This window comes from Misgurnus anguillicaudatus, chromosome 25 (genome assembly GCF_027580225.2).
Source record: "Misgurnus anguillicaudatus chromosome 25, ASM2758022v2, whole genome shotgun sequence".
Taxonomy (NCBI): domain Eukaryota; kingdom Metazoa; phylum Chordata; class Actinopteri; order Cypriniformes; family Cobitidae; genus Misgurnus; species Misgurnus anguillicaudatus.
Window position 1 is genome coordinate 22149895 of NC_073361.2, and position 18868 is coordinate 22168762.

The following is an 18868-nucleotide window of genomic DNA, read 5'->3' on the forward strand; positions in this document are numbered from 1 at the left end:
TTTACCATTAAAACCACTACACTATAGTGTTTTTTGGGTCATATTTCATTAGAACCAATACATAGAACCAATACATACCATTAGGGACCAACAAATACCAATACACTGTAGTGTGTTTTGGGCCATATTCCATTAGAACCAATCAAATTCCCAATAAAACCAATAGAATTTCTGTGATGGTGCCTACTGTTTTTTTTTACCAGGGGTATGAATTTCTTTTTTTCTGATGAACACAAAAGAAAATATTTTGAGAAATGATGGTAAGCACACAGCGTCCATTGACTTCCATAGTAGGAAAAAAATATGGTGGAAGTATTGTGATAAATGATGAAGAAAATATTTTGATAAATGATGGTAAGCACACAGTTGACGGCAAAGGCGTCATGCCCATTCAAACTGAGGGGGCACTTGTCTTGCCCCCTCGGTTTTTTTGAACCAAATGGATTTTGCATGCAACCTCAAAATCAAAGAAGTGTCCATTAATCTGTAACTTGTCTTTTAATCTGTTTAATATGCAAAAGATTATTCATTCTGTGCTGCATCCTTGTCACTTTTCAGAGATTTTTGCCATTTTGATAGTGTTTTGATCGTGTTACATTACTTTATTCTGCAGTCAGCGCAGTCGCAGACGTCATTAGCGTCTGAACGCGCTCACGAGCTCTTGCTGTTGCTGCTGCATTTTGCTTAAAATGTGTAAGAAACGCTCACAACATTCCCAAACTCCAGTAATGTAATGTGCAGTTAACCTCCTCTGTGTAGAAAAATGTATGGTTTAAAATATGACCGTCTCGACGTTATATTAGTAGAGATTTCTATATTCATCTTGGTACAACGCCAAAGTTCGCCAGAGTTCACGGGGCGTGGAATCACACATGTGAGGTACAATTGAATGCAAAAATCCGTTTCTCTAATAATTTTATCTAAACATATTTTTTTAATCATTATTGAACATTAAACTCAATCACGTGGCTATAGCTATATGTCATTTTCGTTGTTTATACTTTATGGATTTAAAATTACATTCATTTCATAGGATAATGCAGTTGTTTTGCAAAATGCTTTAATGACGTAATTAAACAAATCATTAAACAAAACGTAAATAAACAAAACATGCCGTTTCATATGTAAATATGATGCCAATATCTAATTATCCCGAAGGAATCGTATTTGATATAAAAGTTAGTCAACACTTTTATTTTGGAGGTTTTTGCATGAAGGCAGGGGTCCTCAATGTAAGTGCCATGGAAAAGAAAGCTCTATAATATTTCGTTTGATGTCTCTGTGTATGCACAAATTTTTGTAAGCTGTGCCCACTGTGCCCCCTTAAAAAATTGGTGCATGACGCCCCTGTTTGACGGTACCCATTAAATTCCATCATATTATTTTATTCCTACTATGGAAGTCAATGGTCACTATCTGCTGTGTGTTTACCATAATTTCTCGAAATATCTTCTTTTGTGTTGTAAAATGATGAGTAAATGATGACAGAATTTTCATTTTAAGGTGAACTATCCTTTTAATAGACGATAAAGGTTCATAAGATTGTCTTCGAGCTGTATGGTTTTACACCGTACCTTTAACATGCACTGAACCATAAAAGCTAATAAATGTTAGCATACATTAAAATGTGTGTGTACAAATGCATCCATTTGCATTTTTTCCATTGGACAATAGGCTTGTATACATTTGTGTGCAGAATAATAGTATGCATTCGAATCTGGCATGTGTGCACTCATGTGTGTGCGTGTGTCCCAATGCAACATGTGGTACAAGCTCATCCCGTGAAGCCCCTCCCTTGGGTATATGTGCACATTGCCTGCCATTGTGTGCCGTAGACAGCAGATGGTAGGCTCTTGCTGCATTGACAGACCCAGTCATCTGGCAAGCACCCACAGTTCAGGCGGGAAACGCAGGCATGGTGCTTCAGCGCCAAAGGTGCTTATTAATACGGGTCAGTCTTTCCTATGGTGTCAACTGGCTGACTGCCGAGATTTTGGACGTTGTGGGGGCCAGGCACATAACTATACTGTATACTGTACTATAAACTCATTTAACTGGATTTCTAGACTTGTGCTATCTGATAATAAAATCAAATGTGTGGATGTAGCTTTTTGGAAGAGGCACCTGTTTATAGCGGTCGTGAATTAGGACACCTTGTTCTTGTGGGTGTGGTAGTCTTTCTGCACCCATTTCATTCTTTTGACCTGACAATCACAACACCAGCTGTTCCCCAAGGTGAGCTCTAGTGAGCAGGTGCCGTGAGATGAACTCACCGTGTCATCTTAATTTTTAGTCTTGCACTTTTTGAAGGCTCTGAGGTGCCCACAAGCAGATAAATGGGTCGAACAATGATGTGACATCAACAGTCGCCCCATCAGTGGATTAGTGCTAATGAAGGTCCATAAGAGCCTTGCATTAGGGGCCAGGAGAAAGCTGTACTTACTGTGAGCAGTAAGATGGGCTTAGCAGATGGCCGAGGCACCTTATTAACCTAAAATATGAGATAAGTCAGTTACTTGAGCTGATTCAAAGGAAACGGTAGCAAAAAGTTAATCTTTTAATGCGTATGAATGGAGACTGAAGTGGAGAGATTGTGTTGGATGTCTGTTCCAGAGAAGAAGCCAGACTGACCTGTAAGAAGATCATTACTTGGGTGTATGATGCCACTGACTATTATTACTTGATATATTTAGATTCACTGAAAAAAATATTCATTCAATTAACTCAATTTTTTAAGGTAAGTGGTCAGAATCAATTTATTTAAGCTACATTTAAACAAAAGTTTTTTGTTTTGTTTTTCTATTTTTTTTTTATGTAGCTTAAATAAATTGATTCTGACCACTTACCTTAAAAATTGAGTTAATTGAATGAATATTTTTTTTCATTGTTTGATGTACAGTATATTTTCAGCTGACAAATTTAATACTGAACAAACATTGAGCAACAAGTTTTTTCTTTTAAAGTGCATATTTGACTACAGGAATAGGAAATGTATTGTAGACAATATATGAAACAATATATCTACACTCACTGTCTGAAAAAAAGGTCAAAATATGTACCCCATTGGGGCAGTACCCTTTCAAAAAGTACAGCTTTGCACCTAAAGAGTTCATATTAGTACCTCAAAGGTACATACTGGTACCAAATGTATACATATCTGTACCTAAATGGTTCATGTATAACCTTAAGGGTACTGCCCCAGTGACAGGGTATATTTTGACCATTTTGTCTGTGAAATACATGCAAATATATGAGGGTTGTTAAAGTCAAACCAGGACTTTTTTGTCTTGTATAAAAAGACAAGTTCTGGTTTGACTCGAACAACCCTCATACATTCACAAACAATACACATACTGTGTATGACAAATTTATTGTTTAACCGTAAAGGTTCAAATGTATTTACAGTCATGTTTATCTGAATTAAGTTATCATTTTCTTTTTCAGAATGTTAAATAGTATAAGAATTTATCCAAATAGTGCAAAAACCCAGAGAACCTTGTGATGTACTGCAAGTCACTTTAGATAAAAGCATCTGCCAAAATGCGTAAATGTAAATTTCTGGCAACATAAAAGCATTAAAATGGAAAACTAAACAGATTGCTTCGGGAAGGCAGCTAGTTTTTTTCTTTAATTCTTCAAAACAATGCGCGTCTTTCAAGAAATGTTGGTTATTTGCAAACAGTGACGCATTACAAGAAACGTGCATTACGTAATAATATTACTTTTCTGAAGTAACAAGTAAAGTAACACATTACTTTCTAAATGTAAACATTAATATTTGAGTTACTTTTTTTAAGTAATGCGAGTTACTTTTCAGTTTAATTAATTTGATATAAAAAATTATGTACTGAATTAAACTGAACTTATACCACGGGTCTGTAGAATGCTTTATTCTGATTGGATGAGAAATGTTCCATGGAGGTTGATTATTGTTCTGTACACCGCACACCTGACCGGTCAAATGTCTTAAAAATAGGCACCAGAGCGATGTTTGTGGTAACCGTGGTATAAGAGGAATAATTTACTCTGATCCTTTGAATTATAAGAAAATTTTTATTTTGTTATTATTTTCTTACATATTAATGTAGAATTATGCACACTATGCGTCGCTGAGTGGGAACAGTTTAAGTCAGAACCGGAGATGGCAGGCCAGAGCTTGATATTTTTGCAACGGAAATATGCAGTTTCTGAATGCAAAACTTTTCTGTCATAAAAAACACCTGTAAAGCCTGAAAGAGATCAAGCCTCAGCAAAGTAAGAAAAAGTAACGCAAAAGTAAGGTAAGCATTACTTTCCATGAGAAGTAACTAAGTACCGGTAATGCAATTAGTTACTTTTTTGGGGAGTAACTTAAAATTGTAATGCATTACTTTTAAAAGTAACTTTCCCCAACACTGTTTGCAAACATCTTTATATGTCACATGTATATGTCATATGTCTTATTTACATTCCATTTTAAGTGATTAAATACAATTGGACTAAAGTCCTTCATACGCCAGGGTAACAGTTGACCTAAAAAATGTTGCAGATGTATAAAGAATCCCTGAAACGATCAAATATATACAAAAGGCTAAATCTAAAATTGATCAAATAAGACAAATAGATACAAAAGGCTAAATCTAGAGTACATTTACACTCAAAAAAATCATGGGTTATTTTTAACCCATAGTTGAGTCAAATTTGAACATGACTAATCGTTTGGTGTAAATTTACTCATGCAAGGTTGATTGAACTCATGGTTGGATTAAATATGGACATTCTTTACTAGTCCATACACTAATACACTGTAAATAATGTTTTTTTTTTAAATTTATTTATTATTATTTTTTAAATTGAACTTAAAAATATTAACTCAAAAAGGTTGAGTTAATATTGTTGTATATAAATTGTTGTATCAACTAATATTTTTAAGTTGAATGAACTCAAAATTGTAAGGCAACCAGGTATCTTACTTTTTTAAGTTGAACCAACAGAAATGAAATATTACAGGGATGAAGTTATAGCAAAGCATATAGCTATATTACTTCTCTATACAGCCTCTGTACAGCCCTGGAGGTAAGAGTCATTCAATAGACCTCAAAAGCCCCATTGGTGGCCCCTGGGTTTTCCTACAGAGCTCGGATGAGTTAGTTGGCAGAACTGTGTGCACCAGCAGAGGCTTGGCCTCTCATCTGAGTGCCAGGAAGGCACCCTCCCCTCTGTACTCCCCCCGGGGGATGTGTAGCCTACCACTGCTGGAGGACACAAAAAGGAAACAACAAGCACAAAGGCCTGTTTATTCATGATGACCCAGATTCCGACGCTTTGACAAAATGAGACAAGTGACAGGCTGTTCAGCACTGCTTTATCATCTGTAGAAGGGACTGTCACCAAACAAATGATCATGGCATAGTTTAATCATCCACACCTTGACTGCAAAAGCACAGTAGCCCCTAAAATCACCACCCAGAAAGTCACACTGGCATTAAAAAAGTAAAAGAAGTGTGAAATTGTGCTGGCAGCGTTTCTTACCGGTTAATAAAGACAAAGGTCATGGAAAGGGCTTCAGTTGAACTTAAAAGACTGTGTTGAGATATTAAGATTAAGTCAATTCAACCTACTATTTTAAGTTTTGACTTGTGATAAGTTTACATAAAAAACAAGTTGAAATTGTGTATATTAATTTGTAAAATATATGTTGATTTGACATAATTTTTAAATTCTTTGCTACCTTCATTTTTTTAGTTTAAATAACTCAGATTTACAAGTCACTAGTGCAAGTCACTACTAATAACTTACTATTATTTATCTTGACTAGAGAGGAGTTGTTATAACTTAGAAAATATAGTTAAAATAAGTCTACTTCATTTAAGTGGTAGCAACTCATCTCTCGTCAAGATAAACAATAATAAGTTGAAATGACTTGTCAATTAAACTTGATTAAACTTAAAATTTAAGGCAGCAAAGATTCTTTACAGCATATACAAACAAATATCCTGCTTATTTTATGGTGAAATTTATACAGTGACCCACAAATTTTGACACTTAAGCCAGAGAAAAGTTAAGAAAAATATAAATTTTTAGGATATTTTCATGCCATTTGGGTTTAATTAACTATAGAAAATGTTTATATTTGACCTAACAATGGGTTAAACAACCCATAGGTTATATTACAACCCAATCGGTTCTGTTCATCCCTTTTTGACCCAACGTTGAAAATTACCAATTTTTTAGAGTGTAATAAAGAGGTAAAACTTAATCCAAGTTTATTTTTCTTACCCCACTGGCAGATTTTTTTCTTGATTTAAGCATAAACTTACTTACATTTTATATTTTTTTCACAAAATAAAACTTTATATTTAGATAATTTTGCTTATCAATTAATGTATCTCACTTTTATTTTACACTGTAAAAAATTGCTGTAATTATGCAGCTAGTTGCCAGTAACTTACTGTAGAAGATAAAAACTGAAAATGTTTCATGTTCATTTAACTTTGAACAAACTGTTGCCAGTAAATAACATAAATGTAAAATCTACAGTAAGTTACTGGCAGCTAGTTGCCAGTAATACCCAGTAATACTGTAATTTCTACAGACATTTTTTACAGTGTAGATATTTTTGGAAAACAAGAAATTTTTCTTTTTGCTTAACTAATTATCATCTCAAATTTTATATATAAAAAACACATAAAGCAAGATAATAAGCAAGCAAAGTATTTAATAAAAAGTTGTTTCAAATGAACAAACGTTGTGTTAAAATTGGTAAAAATTGTATTTGGACACTAGTTGTCAGATTTATGAAACCCCATACTCAGTGGTTTTTAAAGTGTTTTTCAAAAAAGCACGCACGTTGACTTAAATGACAATATCCTGGCCAGACCACTGTTGTCAGTGATATAAGCATTTGAAATGAAAATGATTTCTTAATGTCTAGTGAGTAGTGACATATCAGGGCCATTTTATGATTAATTGATATAAATTTCTTACATACTGTTCCTTTAATATAATAAACTACATCTGTGGTAACTCTGCTAGGACACCTGTGAACTTCTTACATCCATTATAATAAAATATTGTATAGGGAAAAATATAAAAGTTTTCCCCTGATACCGATTATTCCAATTGATATCTGAGGATACCGATAGTTTGGTGGTTATATTAATTTGCATTAACTAAAATCTAAAGATAACATTTTCTGAATGTTATTTATTTATATGACCATTAGTATTTTACATTAAACTAGTGATGTTTCTTTACATTTTTTATTCAGAGAGCTCAAATTCATTGCATTTATGTTCTCTTTTGATATATCGACCATGACTATCGACTATTTTTAAACAACCGGCTTTAAAAAAATTGCTTTTATCGGCCAATACATCTGTGCATTTCTAGTTAAAAATAACCAAAAAGATCTAGAATCATCTGTTGGCAGATACCTCCTGGTTTGGTATTTTATCAATCTATGCAATGAAACATACATTTTTAAATTGACTTAAGTAGGCACATTTTGGGGCCACTGTAATGCATTCACACAAAACTCTGCAGGTCCTTTGGGAGAATGCATTGTGCAAGCAGACCAAGAATTGATCAGTGCTGGTGTGTTATGGGTGTGCATTGTAAGCTAATGAGCTACGAGATGAGCCACCTGTTTGGGGAGTGTATACAGAGAGGGTGAGCAGCTGCCCATATGTGTGTTAGTGGGGGAAGGCGGGCGTAAAGATCTGTAATTTGCAGACTCATTATGTATGATGGCATACTCACCCGGCGCCCTCCCCCAGGATCAGTATACTCCCAGCCTGCACTGAACCAAAGCCTCTACCATTATGAGTGAGCTCATCCCTCTGGGGATATAAACAAAAGCTTAACATGTCACAGAGAAAAACAATCCAGAGCCATCCTTACACTGTCCTCAGATGCACCACTTTTCTTTTTGTTTAAAACATAGCCTATGCAAGGACAAAGTACTTATAAAGATTATCTTCATACCTTTTTTTATTTATAAATATGTTTTTTAACTGATAAGGCTTTTGTGTCACTATTTGTGCAATTAAATCCCTGTGGAGCACATGGAATAAGTTAATTGCCTTGCTAACTTTGTCACTATTTGTGCAAGTAGGCTATATGTATCTATGTGGAGCACATGGGATATTCTGCAGGCACACATAGGACCTTATATTTCTTCCCCATAGTACCTTCCTCGTGCTTAGATAAAGTAAATGACATTACTCTATCAGCAAAGGAGGCCAAAGGAAAGTAGCTGTGTGTTACCACCATCTAGTGGATAGCTTGTGAATTACATGTATGATAGATTAAAGGGATAGTTCACCCAAAAATGAAATTTCTGTCATCATTTACTCACTCTCATGTTGTTACAAAGCTGTAAAAATGTCATTGTTCTGATGAACACAAAGGAAGATATTTTGAGAAATGTTTGTGGACCCCATTTACTTCCATAGTATTCTTTTTTCTACTATGGAAGTGAATGGGGTCCACAAACGGTGATGACAGAATTTTCATTTTTGGGTGGACTATCTCTTTATTATTACAAATTTTACAATTTACAAATTATTTAATACACCAATATAATATTTAAAAAATAATTAAAGTGCAAATGGCTCTTTTTCTATAAATATCAGAGTATTACGATACACACCCTGCATTCTCAAATCACCAGCACTAATTGATTTTGACATAAATGGTGCCCTTAATTCTGATTGGCGTGGTTTAGGGATTATTGTTTTTGACTAAATAGTGTTTTACAAGCCAGTCAACAGATGGGCATTTCTCCTCCCCGATTGATGTCAGTGGTCAAACACCATCCATCAATTGAGTGAAAATCAAGATATTAATTTGTATAGAAAGATGCACCAACTCTGCAGACGCATCAATATTTTGAGCATATGGTCTTGTTTTACGCTGGATGGATGGGGGAGAGTTAGGGCCATCTAAAAATACGTTATTACACACACAGGAATCACTTATTTTCCAATGGCCTTCAAATAAAGTGATCACAAATCAAGTTTTTAAGAGACTTATTTAATTTTACCAGTATTCAAGTCAAACTAATAAAGAGAGCAAGCATTATTGTACCATTATTCAGATTTTAGTAACAATTTTTGGACAGCCATGTCGATGCCATACACCAATACACATCTAGGTGGCTGCCTTGAGTCACATTCTTGTACTTGGACCAGTAGTTTATGGTAGTTCCTTATAAATGACAAATGAATCATCAGTTTTGTGGTTTTTAAAGAGTTTATGCAAACCAGAAAAGTGGTGCAGCCTGTATTTTTTGGAAAACATATCACCAGTATGAATATGTCAATTTCTTCCTTGTTGTGAAACAACAGGTGTTTAACTCAAATTTGTAGTGGCTTTAAGGGATAGTTCACTTCAAAATGAACACTCCGTCATCATCTACCCATCCCCACGTTGCTCCAAACCTGCACGAATCTTTTTCCCGATGAACACAAAAAATATACTTCGAGAAATGATGGTAAACACACAGCAGTAAGTGTCCACCGACTTCCATAGTAGGAAAAAAAATGATGGAATTTAATTGGTACCCATAACTGTGTTCCTATTATCATTTATAAAAATATTTTTTTCCTACTATGGAAGTCAATGGTCACTTACTGCTGTGTGTTTACCATCATTTCTCAAATATCTTCTTTTGTGTTCATCAGAAAAAAGAAATTCATACAGGTTTAGAACAACACGAGGATGAGTAAACGATGACAGAATTCCCATTTCAAAGTGAACTATCCCTTTAAATACTGGATATACCAAAAAAGTAACAAATAATAGTAAATGACATATCAGTGAAGATTCTGCGAATTTTTTAAATTTATTGCAATATCACATGAAGAAGAATACTTCAAAGATGTAAAGTCACATTTGTGGAAAAACTCTTTCTCTGTTATTTCCCAGCACTGCAACAATGACAATTGTACATTTTGTGAAGTCTGAACATTCAGATGAAATAAACAAAAAGAAAACAATCTGTTGTAACATATTGTACAGAATCAAAGTCCAGGACCAAGGCACCTATTCATATAATAAAGACACCTGCCATATCTGACATGGCACCTCACATACAATATTTTAAAAATCTTATATATAAGTTTTAAGTCCACAGTGTTGTAGATTTTAGCGCTTTCCTTGCTTCATAGGTGGTTTACGTCCTTTTCCCTTGGGACCTTTTCCTTTGGGACCTTTTCCCTTTCCACCAGCCTTGCCTTTTCCTTTCCCAGCCATGTTTCCTCTGTGTCCCTTCTTTCCAAATGCCTTCCTTCTGTCCCGAGCCGCTTCCATGTCCTCTTCCCTCATTTGCTTATTCACTGCTTTAGTGATGTTGAGACGTGGATTCTTACTGTCCATTAGTTTCAATAAATCCAGCTGTTTTTGCTTCTCACTACCAAAGTCACCAATAAGAGGTTGGAATTTTCTCTTTTTCCCTGTGTTCTTTGGTGTTTTCTCCTTGGGCAGGTTCTCCTGAAATTTACCCACAGAAGCAGTGGATACCTTGGCAATACTCACAGCCTGTGACAGCTCTGCTTTTGACTGATGAGGGGTGGGTGCGAGCCCCATGCCTGGCACCTTGATCTTCTGAGCTCTGGCGATGTTCTTGAGCCTGTTGTATTCATTTCTCGCCACCCTCTCCTTCTTGGCTTTATTTTTCTTTGCAAACTGGTCTTCGTTAGGATCTGCCTTCTCTGGTACCTCTATCAACCATTCCTTGGTATCATCTTTGGCACGTTTGTATCCCCATCGTCTCTTCCATTCCTTGTGAACTTCGTCCCAGACCAAGTTGGTCTTCTTTTTCTTCTGAATGCCTTTCAGCTTGGCAAACTGTTCCCATTTTGTAGGAGGTTTTGGTTTGGGTGCAGGCTTCTGCCTGGGGAGTGCAGTGGTTGGATCTGGTAGCTTAGCCACGATTACTTCTTCAACTCTCTCGGTTGGTAGTTTCCATATCTCGTTGATGAGTAGTTGCGTGTTGTCTCTTGCCAGGGAACGCAGAAACTCCTCCCGATTATTTCCTTTAAATTCCCGTGTATCTATCCGGTTCTTATCAAACGCAAGCAAGCTACCTGGATCGAATTCAAGATCCAACTCTTTGTTGACTGTAATACTCTTAAGCTTTTCGGCTTCGTCTCTTTCAGCCTTAGCAAGCACGTCTTCTATACTACAAGAAGCCATTTTGCACGTAATGTAACGCAACAGCGTGGTATTCTCACATGTGCTTCTATGAGCGGAAGTACGTCATTTCAAAATAAAAGCCCCTAAGATAAGTTAAAATTCCCCTGACGGTGAAGAACAAAAGTAATAAAATAAACTGGTTATTAATACAAATATTGATCAAGCGGTTTTGTGCAAATGCTTATATATATATAAATAAAATTAATTCGAACTTATTAAGACTTATCAAAAAAATATTACCGCCCATGTCTGGCCGTTGTTGCGAGGAGTACGGACGCAATAGCAGGACGTCCCATCGGCTCTGTGGCGCAATGGATAGCGCATTGGACTTCTAGATTGAAGAATGGGGTCATTCAAAGGTTGTGGGTTCGAGTCCCACCAGAGTCGCACTTTTTTAATTTCACAAATGGTCACATGCCGTATGGTAACTTACTTGCCTAATATTCAGAAGAGATGCGATTTAACGAAACAAGATTCAAAGATTCAGTCCAAGTTTTGAATCTTACAACAGCAACAGTTACGACTCCATAGAACCGATCACGATTTTTAAAGCTGTATTACATTCAGCATTTTTAATGGTACATGTAGGACACAAACACATAGCCTACATAGAAAAGATAGGGTTTGGACGTCTGATTATGCATGAGTACATTTTAAAATGAAATTAATTCTGATAATATTTGATATCCTACACAGTTTCCATCCAAAAAGTCTATATTAGATTTTAATCTGTGAACACGCAGTCCACGGATCTTCTGAAAAGCACCAGTTCTTTATAAAAATTACAGTAAAAAGTTTGTTTTCAAAATACAAAAGACACTCATCAGTGATATATCAGTTCAACGTAAACACTTCTGGATCATAGCAGGCGTGTTCGACCTGATGCGGCGCTGCCCAGATTGATCAGCATAAGACCTCAAAATATCGCGAGAGCTATTCGAAAACTGTGCTATCGCGGTATTCTGATGTCATACTCCAATCAACCTGCGCAGCTACCCATGAAGTCGCATACGCTTGCTAATTCTGATTGGACGGCCAAAGTCGAAACGTCATATCCGATGCTCGTGTTTCCCCGGGAAAACGCTTTGGCGCGGAATCTCTTGTATTGGTTCCGCGCTTCTGGAAGAAAACGCAAATCCTACCTCACGCGGCATATTTTAAATAAATTATTAATGGCTCCTGTTTCAAATTCAGATAAAGACATGGACGGTGGAGATTGTGGTAGGTTTTGCTCGGTTCAAGTACTCACTGTGATTAGCTTGCAGAATACTGAATCTTTTCAGTCAGAGCGACTCTTCGTCGTTGGCTATAAGTTACTCATATTGCAAATATATAGTATTGCATGTTTCTGTTACAGTTAACGTTACATATTAATTAAGAGTTTATGCCGTTTTATCTTAATCAGACACATCTTTATTTACATCATTCTTTGACTGGTAACTTGAACATGAAATGTCAACCATGACAATGACAGAAATGTAACTAAGACCGTATCACTTATAAATGATATTATTCTCTATAACAACATAATAATTATTATGTAATTTCATTGTTTTATACTTGAAATATTTCAATTTAGTGACATTCCCTATGTGCACCTCTCCTTTTATGGACACGACTATTAAATAAATGTGGGGAGTTCAATAACAATGTCCACGAGCTGCTTTTAAATGCATTGTTATAATGATAACAGTATAAATGCTAAAGCACTTAAGCTTTAATTTAATGTGTTGTTCTCTGCCTATCATACTACTGTTTCCTGTGTGGTTGAAACTTGGGAGGGTCTCTCCACATATGTTTGTATTTTGGTTTAAACCCCATTTCATCCTTGCACTTAAGATGCATCTGACACATGTGGCATTGCCACCTCGCGTTCCAGGCGAGAGAAAAAGGAGAAAGTGGGGCGCAAGTCCGCCCTGGAGCAGCTTAAGCGAGCCAAGAAGGGAGAAAAGGTCAAATATGAGGTATGTCGCTTGTGCATTGTGAATCCACCAACAGTTGACAAACCCCAATGATTTTGCATGCACTTGTTTTGACATTGTGTTGTGATCAGGTGGAGGAGTTCACAAGTGTGTATGAAGAGGTGGACGAGGAGCAGTACTCAAAATTAGTGCGCGAGAGACAGGACGATGATTGGATCATTGATGACGGTCAGTCTGCTGATCGACTGTTACTTTATATGTTATGAAATGCTTTCCTAAATGAGGGGATATGCTCAGATGTCATGAGTGCTCCCAGCTGAATTTGTCTGTTATCTGTGTCAGATGGGACTGGTTATGTTGAGGACGGAAGAGAGATCTTTGATGACGATTTGGCCGATGACGCTCTAGAGAAGGCTTCTAAAGGTAAATTTAAGAGATCCAAAACTTTTGCAAGGGTGTTTAAATCAAAAGTGAACATTTCTAAATAGATGAAGAGTTTGGTTCCAAAACGCAATAAATCCATTTTGACTAATTTTGGTAAAAACATGTTTTTTATACCAAGAAAGTGACAAAATGTAAACCACTATTTTCTGTTACAAACATTTACATAGCATCTTTAGGTTATAATAACATTAAAAAATTAAAATCCAAAATTAGATTTTCAAACATTTATTATAAAAACTGATTAATTTTTTGCTGTTTTTTTTCCAAAATGCTATAAATTTATTGAATCAATGTATAAATGTGCATTCATCTTTGCCATGTTATATTCATTTAGTTAACTAGTGGTATAAAAATAAACATAAATGGCATTAATCAAAACACTTACTTTGTCATGTTAAGAACTGTCATTGCTGCTGTCATCTTCGGGACGTCGTCGCCGAACGTTTTTGACAGCGATCAGCTGTATAGTGTTTTGGTCCTGCTCGATTTTCATGACTTAGAGTAAAATAATGGAAATAATTTCATAAGATCCACTGTGGTCAGTGTGTAAGCATGACAGATGCTTGTCGGGAGAACAAGCAACAGCCGGCATTAATCCTTCGCCCGAGTGCCTCTCACATAAATTATTCGATTTTGATTGCTTACATTTCTTCCCCGTGACAAAAAAACACCACATGTTTATTAATGCCATCAAAGCATTATTTTGTTTTTGTTTGTTTGTTGATTATGAAGTACAAAATAGATGAGGAAAACTAGGATTCCGAGTGTATAGAGATGTTGTATTTTTTTGTTTTTGAGATTCTGCATGAATCGCGAAAACTTAACGGAAGACCTGGTGCGATTTTCACAGCCTACGACGTAAGTAGGCATTTTTAACGATACCGAATGATACGCAACTCAATCTGCTGTAATGACTTTTCTGACCCCGACATGCGCAGTGGGAACCGCCTGTGACGTGAACCCCGAAGGGGTCTTTTCAAAGCGCTGCCATTATTGTTTACAATGCGTGGAATGGTGTGCTGTGATTGGTTAAGCGGATTTATTGCATTCTGCAGAAAAGGAGGACTGGCATTTGTTGCTGTTTGAAAAAAAGGGAGAAAAGATAACAGCATAACACGGTGGATATCGGAGTTTGCATAAAATGAAGAATTATTTATTTTAATGCTGACCTAATAAAATACCGATTTCTGCGTTAACAATAAAAAAAGTAGTTTATCGCATTTTGGAACCAAATTCTTCATATGCAGATATGTCAACCTACTTGGCATAAAGTATAATGCACTATATTCCTTAAAAGTTTTCTTATGTTTAAGTATATTTCTCTTTGTGAACAGGTAAAGCAGGTGGAAAGGGAGGAGACTCGAAGAAGAACATCAAGAAAACGTCCGTCAGTAAACCCAACAGCATTAAAAGCATGTTCATGAACAGCAATGTGAAGAAGCCTGTAGAAGTAAGAAACACTAAGTTACTTATCACTGCAGTCTATACAATACACGTCTCTTTTTGGCCACAATTAAGTTGTATCAGCAGAACAAAGCAATTTAAAGTGTGTCTGTTGTGTGTAAAATTGTTCATGCTTTAATTGTAGAAAGATGTGGATTTGTCCAAAGATGATCTGCTGGGAGATATTTTACAGGACCTGCACTCTGAGGTAATTTTTTATGGCTTTTGTCTCCTTTTTCAACAAACATACTGTAGACATTGCATTGGCAATCTTTAGTGTATCAGGCATTGCATGCTGAGCTGGACGTCATTGTCATGTATTTCAGAAATCAGTTGTGCTGACCCCACCACCTGTTATCACCTTGAAGAAAAAGAAAATGCTGGGATCCCCTATGAATCCATTTTCAGTTAAACCACAGGTGCCAAAGGTAGTTTTTCTCTTTTTCATCATTAATAAACACTGATCTGTTTTGATAAAAACATTAGGTTACTGTCTGTTACAGTTTGTTTAAGCTTTACACTTTTGAGGCTAGCTTTGTTGTCCATCTATTAGGAGTTACCTGAAGTTCAAATGTCAAAGCCCAGGCCTGTGGTAACCCGGGTTCCTCCAGCGGACCCTTCACCCAGACCTGCTGCTCACATTTCCTCCAGTAAACCAGCTGCCACACAGCAAATAAAGAAACCCAAGACAGAGGAACCTAAAGGTAGACTTAACCTACCGACTTTACTACTGGAATGTTTGCTGTCTTAAAAATATTACTGTTAATTATTTTACATTTTCAATTAGAAGAAGCAGTTGAGTTTGATGAGATTGATTTCGATGAGCCCATGGAAGCAGAAATGCTGGAGGAGGAGGAGCCAGTGAAGGTGGAGTCTGAGGCCACACCCACTCTTAAAGTAGAGCCGAAAACGGAGCCGAAAGATGAGATGTTCATGTAAGTTGCCAACATGAAGACCTGTGAATGTGCTGTTTATGATTTTCAATTTGTTTGGTGTTACTCTACAAATATTAGCAAAGAAGGACGACAGATCATAGATACCAAAATCTGCCTGTTTGCTCACCTCAGATCTGAACTGGTTGGTGGCATGGGTTGGGAAAAGATGGAGGAGACTGACCCCATCCAAACTCCGGTCGAGGTGCAAGTGGATGCCAGTCGATTACCGCTAGTAGAGGGACCAGATGGGGATATGGTTTTTCGTTTTTACTGGCAAGATGCTTTCGAGGACCAGTACAGTCAACCTGGTCAGCATCCTTTCCACACAGTTATTTTCTCATAACACAGAGTTCAAATAACGTTATTTTCACTTATTTGTTTCATGCTTGCTATAAAAAATATTGTTGCAATCGTATAGCTACCACAATCGGTGGTGCTGTACACCTTCTTTTGAGGTACAAAGTTAAATGTTAGCTGTTTGTTTTAGTAAAGGTAATTAAAGTTGTTTATGATGTTTGATGGTTCCCTGTGTAGGTGTGGTATACCTGTTTGGAAAGGTTTGGATTGAATCAGCAAAAGCACATGTAAGCTGTTGCGTTGCTGTTAGAAACATCGACAGGACGATGTATCTCCTACCCAGAGAACATGTACGTTTTTTTTTTGTGTTATAGTGTTGTTATTTAGTGTTTTTAATGTTCTTGCAACAGAAAAGTGTTTTTAGTTAGTGACCTTATTTCTTTATTTGGGTGGATTAGAAAGTAAATCTGGCAACCGGTGAAACGACTGACACTCCAGTCGGAATGATGGATGTGTATCAGGAGTTCAACAGTCTTTCTGAGAAGTTCAAAATCATGAAGTTTAAGTCCAAAGTAATTATTATTGGTACCCATACTTGAAGTTTATGAATACAGCTTTGTGTTTTTAAAATACACATTCATGAAATGTGTTTTAATCCAACAGCCTGTGACCAAAAACTATGCCTTTGAAATCCCAGATGTTCCCTCACAGAGCGAGTACCTTGAAGTCAAATACTCTGTAAGAAGACATGCCTCACCTAAAGGCCATCGTCACTTAATATAGTCTAACATTTTCTTGTTATGAGCATATCAGAATTTATTATTAATAAAACTTGTGTTGTTGTGTTGCTTTAGGCTGAGCTGCCCCCATTGCCAGCTGAACTGAAAGGCTCAACATTTTCCCATGTGTTTGGTACCAACACCTCCAGCTTGGAGCACTTCCTGCTTAACCGGAAGATCCGTGGACCTTGCTGGCTAGATGTCAAGACTCCTCGTACGTAATTCGCATATGTACCATGTGATTTCCTTATCTGTAATATTCAACTCATTTTCAAGATACTGTAGCGGTTTAGTATATTTGCTCTTTCCATCATCTCTAGAGTTGAGCAGTCAGCCTGTTAGCTGGTGTAAGGTGGAGGCCATCGCACAGAAAGGTGACCTGATCTCAGTTGTTAAAGACCTGGCACCCCCACCCCTGGTCATCATGTCCATAAGCCTTAAAACTGTTCAAAATCCAAAGACTCACCAGAATGAGGTAAACACATTTTTGTCTGACCTAGGAGTAGGGCTGGACGATATTTGCCGACATTCATATCTTTGTAAATTTGGAATAAATGGCAATAAAAAATAAATATCCTGGTTTTCTTTAAAGTGAAATAAAGGGTTTCATGCAAGTCAAAGCTTCATGAGATGTCACATTTATGTTTATTGAAACAGCGAATGATAGGGACAGGGTTTTCCTCCCTGTTTGAAAATATACAGCTGTACAACATGCAGGATGGAAAGCTTACGTCTGACTTCAGTGTATATTGTTGCAAAAAAGGAGTGTCATATCAGACTATAAAGACATATTGTCTAATCCAGTATCTAGGGCCCTATAAAATAATTTTTATTTTTTCCCAAATTCCGTTTTAATTTTTCCCAGATTCCGCTTTCTCCGTTTTAATTTTTGCAAATTCCGTTTTATCCGATTTAATTTTTGGCAATTTTTTTTTACCCTTTACTGTTATTTTAGTCATAAAAAGAGTGTGCCTTTAATTTTAATGATTAAAATGTAAATGATTTGGGGGAAAACTGGATAACACGATTACTTAATGACTGTAAAACACGCACACACGCGTGCACACAAACACACAACTCAATTCAATGCATTGTTTAGTGTAGTTGCAGAAGGCTACAACAAGGTGTCAAAGCAGTGGTGCCTTCAGAAGTGCCTTAAACACATCGGTCCAGCGGAACGCGATCCATATTTTATACACGATTGCTTGAAATGCATATAACTTTACAAACCTAAACAGGATAGTGATCTGACTTAGGACAGCATGAGTGCGCAGCTCTTTGCACGTGTGAGCAAAAGAGAGACAAAGAGCGGCGCCATGATGCAGATGATTATATTTTAAATGCGAGGGATAGTTATTTTGCCTCAGCTCGCTTGAAATGCATAAAACTGAAGAAATACATGAGGATTTGTGTTCGGACTTCGGACAGATGCGAGAGCGTGTGCACGTGAGAGAGGTGCAGTGAGACAGACGTGGATGAGAGAGTGCATGTGTCTTTGCGCTCACTGTGAACAGAGTGTTGACAAAACTTACAAAATAGCAGTTCTCCGGTCACATAAAAGTCATGTGAGAACTGCTCGGAACTAAGTGCTTAGCCTCGAATTTCTTAATTTTTTCGCTGACGAAAGCAGAGTCGTGGAGAGCCGCTTCGCCATGGTTTCAGTGTTTTGGAGGGGGTCTGAAACGACGGGAGGGGGTGTGTTGCCCAGATTTACTTCCCCCGGTCTGCATTTCCCCCAGACATACGTTCGTCTCCCACACAAAAACATAATTTTATTCAAAATATGTAAAATTCTGCGTTCATACTAGATTCCGTGTTAATTTGCCAATTCCGCGATTTCGTCCGCGTATCCCGCTGGGAAAAAATACAG

General features: G+C 36.8%; 2 protein-coding genes and 1 non-coding gene across 4 annotated transcripts in view; 2 read left to right on the forward strand and 1 right to left on the reverse strand.

Annotated features, from left to right (window-relative positions):
• Positions 1–9807: 9807 nt before the first annotated feature.
• Positions 9808–11235, reverse strand: rrs1 (ribosome biogenesis regulator 1 homolog). Its single transcript, XM_055182671.2, has one exon. It carries the CDS (start codon positions 11176–11178, stop codon positions 10129–10131), a length of 1050 nt encoding a protein of 349 aa, XP_055038646.1. The 5' UTR covers positions 11179–11235; the 3' UTR covers positions 9808–10128.
• A 240-nt stretch (positions 11236–11475) lies between these two features.
• Positions 11476–11565, forward strand: trnar-ucu (transfer RNA arginine (anticodon UCU)). Its single transcript is given in 2 exon segments — positions 11476–11512; positions 11530–11565. It is a non-coding gene; the product is annotated as a tRNA-Arg (tRNA).
• Positions 11566–12238: 673 nt separating this feature from the next.
• Positions 12239–18868, forward strand: part of pola1 (polymerase (DNA directed), alpha 1) — a 54476-nt gene continuing 47846 nt past the window's right edge. The window contains exons 1-15 of one of the 2 annotated variants that reach the window (XM_073863835.1): positions 12239–12399; positions 13018–13142; positions 13232–13328; positions 13443–13523; positions 14879–14994; positions 15133–15195; positions 15314–15415; positions 15541–15691; positions 15775–15922; positions 16055–16230; positions 16457–16569; positions 16678–16791; positions 16883–16957; positions 17074–17212; positions 17319–17473. In XM_073863835.1, the coding sequence (XP_073719936.1) occupies positions 12351–12399; positions 13018–13142; positions 13232–13328; positions 13443–13523; positions 14879–14994; positions 15133–15195; positions 15314–15415; positions 15541–15691; positions 15775–15922; positions 16055–16230; positions 16457–16569; positions 16678–16791; positions 16883–16957; positions 17074–17212; positions 17319–17473 (1704 nt within the window). In that variant the 5' untranslated portion in view covers positions 12239–12350. The remainder of the gene's footprint in view (positions 12400–13017; positions 13143–13231; positions 13329–13442; positions 13524–14878; positions 14995–15132; positions 15196–15313; positions 15416–15540; positions 15692–15774; positions 15923–16054; positions 16231–16456; positions 16570–16677; positions 16792–16882; positions 16958–17073; positions 17213–17318; positions 17474–18868) is intronic. The other variant, XM_073863836.1, reaches the window with a different exon arrangement.

Excerpts from the sequence above, each read along its gene's own strand:
- rrs1 (XM_055182671.2), bottom strand. The coding sequence starts at position 11,178 with ATGGCTTCTTGTAGTATAGAAGACGTGCTTGCTAAGGCTGAAAGAGAC.